The following is a 13,805-nucleotide window of genomic DNA, read 5'->3' on the forward strand; positions in this document are numbered from 1 at the left end:
GTAGGATACATTTGGATATATTGACTAACCTCCCTAAACACTTTTAATATAATTACGTTGAATTTAAAAATCATCATTTTGTAAACCAACATTCCACCACATTTATTTAAATATCCCCATACATTAGGTGCAATTTGTACAAGCTACCACTTATTAATCACTACAAAATATATGAACTTTTTTTTCGTGGTGCTTTTCTTTTTACGCTTCACATTCTGCACATTTTCTCTATTTCCATGGTGCCACTTCAAAAACCAAATCACCACCTCACACTTTTGTTTTTACATAATCTCAATACCAATCTAGTGCTTAGTGAGAGGGAGGAAAATTGGTTCAAACAGCAGGCTATTCAAACAAATGGTTAAGGTTCACATTGTGGTTGCCAAAGAACAGACTTATAGGCTTAACGGGGTTAAATAAGATGTAATGCATTCAGGTGGGTTCACTTTATATGTCTGGCTCAACAAAGAAATGCCCATATCACTTCTAAAACCGAATAAAGCTACTATTTCGCTTTGCAAACACACAGGGCAAGTTCTAGGCATCAAATGTACAGCATGAAATACAATGATACTCACACCCACATGGCACACGACTCACTCCAGATTAGTTTATCAAAACATTCTCTTTTGAGTGTTCAAGTTAGGTACAAACATACAATTTTTAAGGCACTTAAACAAGATTCAACCCTTGAAGCTAAGCGCTACACTCTAGCGTCTATCGTGTTCGGGTGTAAGAACGCTAAGAGTTTTTCTTCTTCAATTTTAAGCTCGTCACCCATTAATCCTAACCTAAAACAAAAAAAACTACCTATACCCGATTCAAGCTAAACCCTTGGGAAAGAACCGTGGCCCAAAGAAAAACCAAGGGTGAGTTACTACACTACCTAAGAAATAAAAAAAATCTTTTTGGTGTTTTCTATAGACTAGCTTCCCTCAAGAAAATTGTCTAAAGAATCCGTCATTAGGAAGAGTCCTAATATTTCAAAAAAAAAATTCTCTCGACTTAGTCCCTCAAGAACCCCGCCGAAAGAGATCCATCGTCGGGACAAGTCGCTTCTATTTTCACTTCCTAAAAAAACTGTTACTCTATTTCTAAAGTCACTAACATAAAACAAAACCAAGAACAACAAATAGATAATATTCACAAGTACAACATACAACGAAGTCCCCCACCCCACACTTAAAATTAAGACATGTCCCCATGGCTTGACAATATAAAAAGCAGTGAGGTAAAGAAACTTCCCTGAAGGGCCACTCTTGATCTGAAACTGTGTCTGGGTTCACGTTGCAGGCGCGACCCAGTGCTCTCAACCAACCCATGAATTTTTTTCTGACTTCACCTGTCGGTCAGCCACAACATCCATGCGGGAACCCAAGTTAGTGACGGAGGTCCGTAGTCCAGTCATTTCCCGCTCCAAAGCATCCATCCAAGTGCTCTGGTGTAGCTGTGATGATCCTGCCTTGTCCCCTCTAGGAGGGGTTGTGATCTCAGTAGCTTCAGCAGCATCAGAATCATCCTCAGACTCATCAGACAAGTCATCATTACGTCGTACTGGCTCTCGTCCCTATTGCCCAATTCTCGCCCGGTAAGGGGTTTTTATAGGTAATTTCCCATCAACTCGGGAGTTCTCAGGAACATTAGAAAGGTGGAATATACGGGTGACAAGCGAAGGGAAGTAGTGGCCTTTGCTTAGTTCGGGCGATCGGATGAACATTTCTTCAGAGAGGACTCGGGTGACATCAAACCCTTGGTGAGTCATGAAGTAGTAGATCATAGTGGCCCGTGGCCCATTTATATCGGTGGTATTGCTGGATGGTAGCAACCGAGTGGTGATGACAGTGAGCCAACATTTGGCCTCCCAAGTAAGAGACTTGGAATGCAGAGTCGTCGGTTGTGCTACCCATTTGGGTTGTCTGCCAAGTATACATATGACCTCCAGAATTTTGTCCCAGTCAACCATCGGGTGACTAGCCATGATGTAATGATCATCACTCATGAATGCGAGGAGGCGATACACCCTGCAGATGACCTCTATAGCAGCATTAACCGGGGTGTTACGCACAGTCACAACCTTGTCCTCGTGTTCTGGCAGGTTTGCATAGAACTCCCTCACTAGCTGAATATTGGCTTCCTCGGGAACCTCAAAGAAGATGTCCAGCTAACACCTCCGTAGCTCATCAAACATATTGGGGCATTCCTTCACCAAAGCCTTCCTGTCGATATGGACCTCATGGAGTAACTTCTTGGCAAGTTTCTGATTGTACCGTGCCTCTGCTTCTGCAGAGACAAACTGAGTGCTATCAAACTGTGGTGCACTGGTTTGGCCCCTAGCCGTGAGGAGCCTCCTGGGCCACTAGCAGAGGACCCGGTGTTTCGTCTCTTACGGGCTGAACTCATAATACCTGTCAAAACAGAGAAACGCGTATTAGGATGAACCTAAAATGTGTGACTATGGGTGGTTACTCAGACTTCACCACAACCATGTCACAACATCTCCTTATATTACCATTGAGGCAATTTCTCAAACATATTGTGGGCAAGGCATTTTCTTCATGTTCATGGCCCCAAGAGAATCAAGAAAACTTCCCCAATTCAACTATCTACTATACCCACACATTCCACACTTTTTGTTAACCATCACCCACCAACAACACCATTCCAAACATTCAAAACACAGCCCCTTCACCAAACATATGCTAAAAATAAAATTACACTAAAAATAAGAAGAAGAACTAAACCAAACAAAATCCTATCACTAACACTACATTAGAACAACATTAACTAGCATAATGCAACAAAAACAAAGAAAAAATAGAAAGAAAAGAGAAGGGGGTCGGAATCATACCTTAGGGGAAAAAGATGGGAGTGATTGTGAAGGAGGAAGAAGAAGAAGAGAGTATGGAGGGGAGGGTTAGGGTTTAGAGAGAGAGAGGGATTATGGGACTTTAGGGGGGAAAGTTACGTTTGATTTAGGGGAAGAGGGGTGGGGGTGTGTTTTTATTTTCAATTTTAAGGGAAGAAGAAAAAAAAATATTGAAGAAAAACGAAAAAAAAATATATATACCGTCTGGTACCCGACCGCGGTCGTTTCCGCGGTGCGCGTCGCGGTTTGGGATAGAGTCTCTCGTCGTCGACACCGCAGTCCGAGCCATGGTCGCGGAGGAACTGCAATGCTTCAGTAATTTCCGCGGTCGACGCCGCGACCGCGACGACTTTACGTCGCCAGGCAGATGACCGCGGTCGCGGCTGGCAACCTTTTTTTTTTCTAAACACAAAGTTACATACTACACTTACAACATTCATGGGTTGCCTCCCACGCAGCGCCTGATTTAACGTTGCGGCACGACGCAAGTGGTTGAGCCTTCACTCCTCATTCACGTACTGGGGTTCTTTCAAATTGATCACCACTGTATTTCTTTTTTCTTCAGCTATTCCAAGGTAATGTTTCAATCTTTGCCCATTTACTGAGAAGTTGTTTGTCCTATCTTCTGATTCAATCTCAACAGTTCCACTTGCGAACATTTGCACCACTCTAAATGGTACCTTTCAAAGTTAACATGTATGTCCAAAACTACATGTCTTTCATATAAAACTAATTCTACTTGAATTATTTCTCTTCCATTTGGCTAATATTTTTGTGTCTGTATTCGACAGACTTAAGATCCTCATCTATACTTGGCGCCATCATAGATGTCGCCGACAAACATTTTATATCGGTTCCAACATTTTTTCATAACGACATAATATATAGATCTCTTCATTCATTTCAGGTATCTAAACCTATCCTAAGAGTTTATAAAATGATGTTATGTACTCTTCTAGAGCACTTGCCTCTTATTATGATCTTTTGCTCCTCTTTTTTTATCAATAATTTTATTTGAAACCGATTTGTCTATACGTTTTAAGCGTACCATAGACTTTGTCCTTCTAGGACTTATTCTAATAGGAATATTTACAGTGAGAAAATAGTGTCACGGCCCAATCTTCCCTCTATGAGATGTCGTGACGACACCTAGTCTCTACGACTAGGTAAACCTAACATTTGCAGAATAACGAAAATGAAAGCAAAACTTTAATAACTAGCTGAAATAGATAATTAAATAACTGATAAAGATTTCACTCGGCATGTACAATAACCAACACTCGAGTATACACAGTATTTCCAAAATCCAAAAAATCGTAAGTCACAAGCTACGGAAGAAAACTAGTATCTTTATACACTAGAGTCTAAGAAAAAGTACAGAAAGGTAAATAACATAGGAGGGAATAGAGGAGGACTTCGAGGTCTGTGGACGCGGCAGATATACCTTAAAGTCTCCAAAATCTCACTGCTCACTGATGACGGGGTTGATACGAAGTACCTGGATCTGCACATAAACATGTGCAGAAGAGTAGCATGAGTACACCACAATGGTACCCAGTAAGTGCTAAGCCTAACCTCGATCGAGTAATGGCGAGGTCAGGTCAGGGCCCTACTGATAAATATAATAAGTAAGGTAGAAAAATATTGCAGTGTAATAAGATACTGGAATTTAAAAAAGAGGAAACCATAGAAAAAGAATAGTACAATGATAACGCCAAACTATACCTTATACAAAGACACACACGGACGTAGCAAATATAATCTGAGTAATTCTGCCCAGAGTCGAACCACAGAGAATTAACCTATCAATTACTTTTGATGGATTTACTAAATTCACAGAATCAATTTTCCCAAACTTGTAATTCACAATTGATGATATTTCTAACAACTAAAGTCTGAAAATAATTAACAGCTGAAAATTAACTATGCTTGATGTGTAAACAGTTGGAATAAGGTCTAAGGTAATGGTTTTCCCCGTTGGTGATTTCCTTGGTTGTACGTTTCTTATAGCGATGCCTTAGTTGTCTCTCTATCAATCAAGAACTCTCCGGCTATCAATCTCTCTCAAGCAATTATGATAATTTACTAGACGCACTCTCTCAAGCTACGCTAGCTAGATTCACATTACCGTTCTTTTAGATTGCACCCGAGGTATCGTTATCTCTAATCCAATCTCTAAACCCTCGGTTATGACTCTCGTCTATACTCCGGAAGTGATGTTGTTAAAACAACTACCTAAATATGCACTCTCTCTCAAGAAGATACATAATAAATAGGAACAGATAATTGAGGGCCCTTTTAACTAACTACAATCAAAACGTAGATGAACAAATAGAGATTAACAACCAATTCAAACTATATTAATATAACAACCAAGTCATCCCTAACGGGTTTCACCAAAACCTTAGATTAAAGTATTTAGCTACTCATGACAACGTAAGAATAAACTACGAAAATATTCATAATGGAAAAATTGCAAGAGAATAAGAACTATGATGTTTTGGGTGATCTCTCACACTTGTTCTTCTTGCAAAAGTAATCTCAAAATAAGCCTCCTCTTTCTTGGGCGAGTTTCCTACATCGTATAAGGGTTTTACAAAAGCTTTCCCGAATTGACACTTTGGCCCCTTAAATTTCTGGACTGTGAATATGCCGTTGCGGCCGCGGCATCAACCGCGGCGCTGACCGCGGAGAACACTGACTCCAACCACGGCGCGGACCGCGGTGAGTATGCTGGACTTTTTTGTCTCCGCGTTCCTTCTCTTTTTGCTCTTTTGTGTTTGGGTACTTCTTGAGTGGGTGTTTTCTTCACGTTATTGCCTCTAAACACTTCATGTTACTTCCTTACATCTTATATTCCCTGTGAAACCAAATAGCATTAATTGAAGCATTTTATTGGCAACTTACATTATAAAACAACAACAAAGCATGGGCAATTATGGTGTAAATAACAACTATATAGCCTATTATCAACACCCCACACTTAAATTATTGCTAGTCCCCGAGCAATTCACCACACTCCATAAAAATTCATTCCCTATGCTTTTCCCTCAACGACTCACGCCATGAACATTTCACAAGAGTTACACCTAGTAGTGAACAACTTTTACCTCAAGAATCGAGTTTTTCGTACCCTGTAACATTTGCACTTACTCAAACCACTCTACATAATAGTCAAGATGCACCTTTCCTTTGTGAATCACATGCCCTCACATCATACAAGAGAGTAGTTCCATATATATAGTGATAGTGATAAAAATTAGGAACTCAAATAGACAGAATTCGCTCACTCTCCAAAAGAATATTCACATGTCACAAAGATGCACCATAGGCTTGCCCCTACTGTAGTACTCGACTAATCGAACCCTACTCAGTTAAGATCAATAGGACTTTATTTGGTTGTAATGTAGGTTAAGGGACGGGTAGGATACATTTGGATATATTGACTAACCTCCCTAAACACTTTTAATATAATTACGTTGAATTTAAAAATCATCATTTTGTAAACCAACATTCCACCACATTTATTTAAATATCCCCATACATTAGGTGCAATTTGTACAAGCTACCACTTATTAATCACTACAAAATATATGAACTTTTTTTTCGTGGTGCTTTTCTTTTTACGCTTCACATTCTGCACATTTTCTCTATTTCCATGGTGCCACTTCAAAAACCAAATCACCACCTCACACTTTTGTTTTTACATAATCTCAATACCAATCTAGTGCTTAGTGAGAGGGAGGAAAATTGGTTCAAACAGCAGGCTATTCAAACAAATGGTTAAGGTTCACATTGTGGTTGCCAAAGAACAGACTTATAGGCTTAACGGGGTTAAATAAGATGTAATGCATTCAGGTGGGTTCACTTTATATGTCTGGCTCAACAAAGAAATGCCCATATCACTTCTAAAACCGAATAAAGCTACTATTTCGCTTTGCAAACACACAGGGCAAGTTCTAGGCATCAAATGTACAGCATGAAATACAATGATACTCACACCCACATGGCACACGACTCACTCCAGATTAGTTTATCAAAACATTCTCTTTTGAGTGTTCAAGTTAGGTACAAACATACAATTTTTAAGGCACTTAAACAAGATTCAACCCTTGAAGCTAAGCGCTACACTCTAGCGTCTATCGTGTTCGGGTGTAAGAACGCTAAGAGTTTTTCTTCTTCAATTTTAAGCTCGTCACCCATTAATCCTAACCTAAAACAAAAAAAACTACCTATACCCGATTCAAGCTAAACCCTTGGGAAAGAACCGTGGCCCAAAGAAAAACCAAGGGTGAGTTACTACACTACCTAAGAAATAAAAAAAATCTTTTTGGTGTTTTCTATAGACTAGCTTCCCTCAAGAAAATTGTCTAAAGAATCCGTCATTAGGAAGAGTCCTAATATTTCAAAAAAAAAATTCTCTCGACTTAGTCCCTCAAGAACCCCGCCGAAAGAGATCCATCGTCGGGACAAGTCGCTTCTATTTTCACTTCCTAAAAAAACTGTTACTCTATTTCTAAAGTCACTAACATAAAACAAAACCAAGAACAACAAATAGATAATATTCACAAGTACAACATACAACGAAGTCCCCCACCCCACACTTAAAATTAAGACATGTCCCCATGGCTTGACAATATAAAAAGCAGTGAGGTAAAGAAACTTCCCTGAAGGGCCACTCTTGATCTGAAACTGTGTCTGGGTTCACGTTGCAGGCGCGACCCAGTGCTCTCAACCAACCCATGAATTTTTTTCTGACTTCACCTGTCGGTCAGCCACAACATCCATGCGGGAACCCAAGTTAGTGACGGAGGTCCGTAGTCCAGTCATTTCCCGCTCCAAAGCATCCATCCAAGTGCTCTGGTGTAGCTGTGATGATCCTGCCTTGTCCCCTCTAGGAGGGGTTGTGATCTCAGTAGCTTCAGCAGCATCAGAATCATCCTCAGACTCATCAGACAAGTCATCATTACGTCGTACTGGCTCTCGTCCCTATTGCCCAATTCTCGCCCGGTAAGGGGTTTTTATAGGTAATTTCCCATCAACTCGGGAGTTCTCAGGAACATTAGAAAGGTGGAATATACGGGTGACAAGCGAAGGGAAGTAGTGGCCTTTGCTTAGTTCGGGCGATCGGATGAACATTTCTTCAGAGAGGACTCGGGTGACATCAAACCCTTGGTGAGTCATGAAGTAGTAGATCATAGTGGCCCGTGGCCCATTTATATCGGTGGTATTGCTGGATGGTAGCAACCGAGTGGTGATGACAGTGAGCCAACATTTGGCCTCCCAAGTAAGAGACTTGGAATGCAGAGTCGTCGGTTGTGCTACCCATTTGGGTTGTCTGCCAAGTATACATATGACCTCCAGAATTTTGTCCCAGTCAACCATCGGGTGACTAGCCATGATGTAATGATCATCACTCATGAATGCGAGGAGGCGATACACCCTGCAGATGACCTCTATAGCAGCATTAACCGGGGTGTTACGCACAGTCACAACCTTGTCCTCGTGTTCTGGCAGGTTTGCATAGAACTCCCTCACTAGCTGAATATTGGCTTCCTCGGGAACCTCAAAGAAGATGTCCAGCTAACACCTCCGTAGCTCATCAAACATATTGGGGCATTCCTTCACCAAAGCCTTCCTGTCGATATGGACCTCATGGAGTAACTTCTTGGCAAGTTTCTGATTGTACCGTGCCTCTGCTTCTGCAGAGACAAACTGAGTGCTATCAAACTGTGGTGCACTGGTTTGGCCCCTAGCCGTGAGGAGCCTCCTGGGCCACTAGCAGAGGACCCGGTGTTTCGTCTCTTACGGGCTGAACTCATAATACCTGTCAAAACAGAGAAACGCGTATTAGGATGAACCTAAAATGTGTGACTATGGGTGGTTACTCAGACTTCACCACAACCATGTCACAACATCTCCTTATATTACCATTGAGGCAATTTCTCAAACATATTGTGGGCAAGGCATTTTCTTCATGTTCATGGCCCCAAGAGAATCAAGAAAACTTCCCCAATTCAACTATCTACTATACCCACACATTCCACACTTTTTGTTAACCATCACCCACCAACAACACCATTCCAAACATTCAAAACACAGCCCCTTCACCAAACATATGCTAAAAATAAAATTACACTAAAAATAAGAAGAAGAACTAAACCAAACAAAATCCTATCACTAACACTACATTAGAACAACATTAACTAGCATAATGCAACAAAAACAAAGAAAAAATAGAAAGAAAAGAGAAGGGGGTCGGAATCATACCTTAGGGGAAAAAGATGGGAGTGATTGTGAAGGAGGAAGAAGAAGAAGAAGAGAGTATGGAGGGGAGGGTTAGGGTTTAGAGAGAGAGAGGGATTATGGGACTTTAGGGGGGAAAGTTACGTTTGATTTAGGGGAAGAGGGGTGGGGGTGTGTTTTTATTTTCAATTTTAAGGGAAGAAGAAAAAAAAATATTGAAGAAAAACGAAAAAAAAATATATATACCGTCTGGTACCCGACCGCGGTCGTTTCCGCGGTGCGCGTCGCGGTTTGGGATAGAGTCTCTCGTCGTCGACACCGCAGTCCGAGCCATGGTCGCGGAGGAACTGCAATGCTTCAGTAATTTCCGCGGTCGACGCCGCGACCGCGACGACTTTACGTCGCCAGGCAGATGACCGCGGTCGCGGCTGGCAACCTTTTTTTTTTTTCTAAACACAAAGTTACATACTACACTTACAACATTCATGGGTTGCCTCCCACGCAGCGCCTGATTTAACGTTGCGGCACGACGCAAGTGGTTGAGCCTTCACTCCTCATTCACGTACTGGGGTTCTTTCAAATTGATCACCACTGTATTTCTTTTTTCTTCAGCTATTCCAAGGTAATGTTTCAATCTTTGCCCATTTACTGAGAAGTTGTTTGTCCTATCTTCTGATTCAATCTCAACAGTTCCACTTGCGAACATTTGCACCACTCTAAATGGTCCTGACCATCGGGACTTTAACTTACCCGGAAACAATCTCAGCCTTGAATTATACAATAATACCTTGTCACTGGGTTTGAAATTTCTGTCCACAATGTGCTTATCATGCATCTTCTTCATTCTATCCTTGTAGAGCCTCAGGCTTTCAAAGGCTTGATATCTAAATTCTTCCAGCTCATGCAACTTTGTCAGTCGATTTTGTCCAACTGCTTCGGGATCCATGTTCAATTGTTTCAGTGCCCACCAAGCTCGATGTTCTAGCTCCACAAGCAGGTGACATGCCTTCCCAAATACCAACTTGTACGGTGACATACCTATTGGTGTTTTGAACGCAGTCCTATAGGCCCAGAGTGCGTCATCAAGCTTCTTTGCCCAATCAGTTCGTATGGCATTCACCGTCTTGGTTAGTACACTTTTTATCTCCCTGTTGGACACTTTAACCTGCCCACTAGTTTGCGGATGGTAAGGGGTAGCCACCTTGTGGCGTACATCATACTTTGCAAGCAATTTCTCGAAGGCTCTGTTACAGAAGTGAGTGTCTCCATCACTGATGATCGCTCTTGGTATCCCAAATCGGGTGAATATATTCTTTTTCACAAAACCTATCACCACTCTTGCATCATTAGTGGGCAACGCTGCAGCTTCCATCCATTTAGACATGTAATCCACAGCAACAAGTATGTATTTATTACCAAATGAGCTGACGAAGGGGCCCATGAAGTCAATCCCCCAAACATCAAACACCTCTACCTCTTTAATCGGGTTCATGGGCATCTCATGGCGACGGGAAATGTTCCCGGTTTGCTGACATTCGTCGCAGCCCTTCACCCATAAGTGTGCATCTCCAAACACTGTTGGCCAAAAGAACCCGGCCTCTAGCACTTTCGCAGCTGTCCTGGCTCCTCCAAAATGTCCTTCATATGCTGATACGTGACAAGCCTGCAAAATAGAAGATTGTTCTATCTCGGGGACACACCTCCGAATCATATTATCAACACAGATTCTAAACAAATAAGGCTCGTCCCAATAATACATGCGGAAATCACGATAAATTTTTTCTTTTGGACAGATGAAAGTTCATAGGGAACAATACCGCAGGCCAGGTAGTTTGCAAAATCTGCATACCATGGCGCATCCTCAAGACTGGCTGCGAGCAGCTGCTCGTTTGGAAAGGTTTCCAGGATCTCTTCGACCTCGACTGATTTTTCAGCTCCTTCAAGTCGCGATAGATGATCAGCGACTTGATTTTCTGTGCCCTTACGGTTACGAATTTTGAGGTCAAATTCTTGCAACAGTAGCACCCAACGAATCAGGCACGACTTAGACTCCTTTTTCTCAATTAGGTACTTGAGTGCTGCATGGTCAGTGTATACAATTACCTTGGAACCAATCAGATATGATCGGAACTTGTCAAACGTAAACACCACCGCCAACATCTCCTTCTCCGTCACTGTGTAATTGAGCTGTGCACCGCTTAGCGTTCTGCTTGCATAGTAAATTAGGTACATCAGCTTATCTTTTTGCTGCCCCAAGACTTCTCCTATAGCATAGTCGCTGGCATCACACATGAGATCAAATAGTTGCTCCCAGTTGGGTGCAACAATGATGGGTGCAGTGATCAATCTCTTCTTCAGTTCCTCAAATGCCAACCTGCAATCATTAGAAAACACAAACGGCTGATCCTTTTTCAAAGAGTTTGCATAATGGGTTAGCAATTTTGGAAAAATCTTTTATGAAACGCCGGTAGAACCCAGCGTGTCCAAGAAAACTTCTCACCGCCTTGACTGAAGTGGGCGTTGGTAACTTCTCAATCACATCAACCTTAGCATGGTCGGCCTCAATTCCTTTACTGGACACTCGATGCCCCAGGACTATACCTTCGTGTACCATAAAATGGCACTTCTCCCAATTTAGCACTAAGTTTGTATCCATACATCTTTTAAGCACTCTCCTTAAGTTGTGAAGACAGTTTTCGAATGAATCTCCCACCACGGAGAAATCATCCATAAAGACCTCCATAATATCCTCCACCATGTCTGTAAAGATGGCTAACATGCACCGTTGAAAAGTCATGGGTGCATTGCAAAGCCCAAAAGGCATTCTCCGAAAGGCAAAGATGTCATACGGACAGGTGAAGGACGTTTTCTCTCTATCTTCGGGGGTTATTGATATTTGATTGTACCCCGAATATCCATCCTAGAAACAGAAGTGCGATCGCCCAGCCAGCCTGTCCAACATTTGGTCAATGAAAGGTAAGGGGAAATGGTCCTTTCGGGTGGCTGTGTTTAATTTCCTGTAATCCATGCAGATACGCCACCCTGTGACTGTACGAGTTGAGATCAACTCATTGTTCTCATTTTTTACGACAGTCATTCCCCCTTTTTTCGGCACACATTGTACAGGGCTGACCCAATTACTATTAGAGATGGGGAATATGATTCCCGCATCTAACCATTTGATTACTTCTTTCTTTACAACCTCTTTCATGTTTGGGTTCAGTCTTCGCTGGTGTTCCCTGGAAGGTCTATGCCCCTCTTCCAGGAGAATCTTATGTATACAGAAGGCTGGGCTGATACCCTTTATGTCTGCCAAGGTCTAGCCAATGGCAGTCTTGTTTCATGCAGTACCTGTATGAGCCATTCTACCTGCACATCTAACAAACCGGATGATATGATAACAGGCAAGGTCAAATCGGGGCCTAAGAACACATACCTAAGGTGATCTGGGAGTGGCTTCAGTTCCAACTTGGGTGGTTCCTCTATTGATGGCTTTGCTGGAGGAGTGGCCCTTTTTCTAGCTCAAGGGACTCGAACTGAGGTTCCCTTGACCAAAATCCTCGGCCTTCCAGTGCCATGGCCCATTCAGCTAACCCTTCACCATCCATTTCTTCTAAATTCGTCAGACATGACTCCAATGGATCTTTTACAGTTAGGGTCATATCATCTTCTTGCAAGATTACATCCACTGTTTCCACTAGAGGGCAATTAGTATATTCACTAGGTCTCCTCATAGATTGCTGAACATTGAATATGACTTCTTCATCGTTGAATCTCATTTTTAATTCCCCAGTTTCACAATTGATCAGTGCTCTCCCCGTGGCTAAAAATGGTCTCCCTAAAATAAGGGGCATCTCCTCATCCACCTGACAATCCAAGATAACAAAGTCTGCAGGGAACACGAATTTCCCCACTTGTACCAAATTATCAAGAATACCAGTGGGCCTCTTCACTGTGCGGTCAGCCAGCTGTAGCAGCATCGAAGTTGTCCTAGCTCTACCAATGCCCAGTTTGGTGTACACAGCTAGTGGCATCAGATTTATGCTGGCTCCCAAATCACACAACGCCTTTGCAAAGACATAACTTCCAATTGTGCATGGAATAGTGAAGCTACCTGGGTCCGATATCTTTTGAGCCATCGGTTTTGTCACCACTGCGTTGCAGGTCTGTGTCAAAGTTACAGTGGATAGATCCTGAAAATCAAACTTCTGTGACATTAGATCTTTCATCATCTTAGCATAACCGGTCATCTCCCTCAAGGCATCCATCAAAGGAATATTCAACTAAATTTGATGCAGCATCTCCATGAACTTCTTATATTGGTCTGCCTTCTTTTGTTTGAACAGTATCTGAGGGAAGGGTGCAGGTATAACCCTTTGTGCATTGCTTGCTGGCTTCTCTCTGTTAGAATTTTCTAGCACAAGAGGTGGCACCTGTTCTACAACTTGCTCATTCATCTTTTCTTTGCCTTTTTCCTCCTGACTCTGCTCAACCACCACTTCAGTAAGTTCTGTTAGTTCCTCTACCTCTAATTGAACTGGAGTGGTTGGTGTAGTGTCCTTGCTGGCTTGTGCAATTTCCTGCTCTCTATCTAAATCTCTCTCATTCCGGAGACTTACTGCCATCAACTAATTCAGGTTTTGGTCCTTGGGGTTTATGTTTGTGTCTGCAGGCAAAGTTCCCTAAGGACGGT

The 13,805-nt window shown here is 42.2% G+C and overlaps 1 protein-coding gene across 1 annotated transcript; it reads right to left on the reverse strand.

The window, feature by feature from the left end:
• Positions 1–12,594: 12,594 nt before the first annotated feature.
• On the reverse strand, positions 12,595–13,380 carry LOC142176211 (uncharacterized). Its single transcript, XM_075243331.1, has one exon. It carries the CDS (start codon positions 13,378–13,380, stop codon positions 12,595–12,597), a length of 786 nt encoding a protein of 261 aa, XP_075099432.1.
• Between the last annotated feature and the right edge of the window lie 425 nt (positions 13,381–13,805).

Source organism: Nicotiana tabacum, chromosome 22 (assembly GCF_000715075.1).
Source record: "Nicotiana tabacum cultivar K326 chromosome 22, ASM71507v2, whole genome shotgun sequence".
Lineage (NCBI taxonomy): Eukaryota > Viridiplantae > Streptophyta > Magnoliopsida > Solanales > Solanaceae > Nicotiana > Nicotiana tabacum.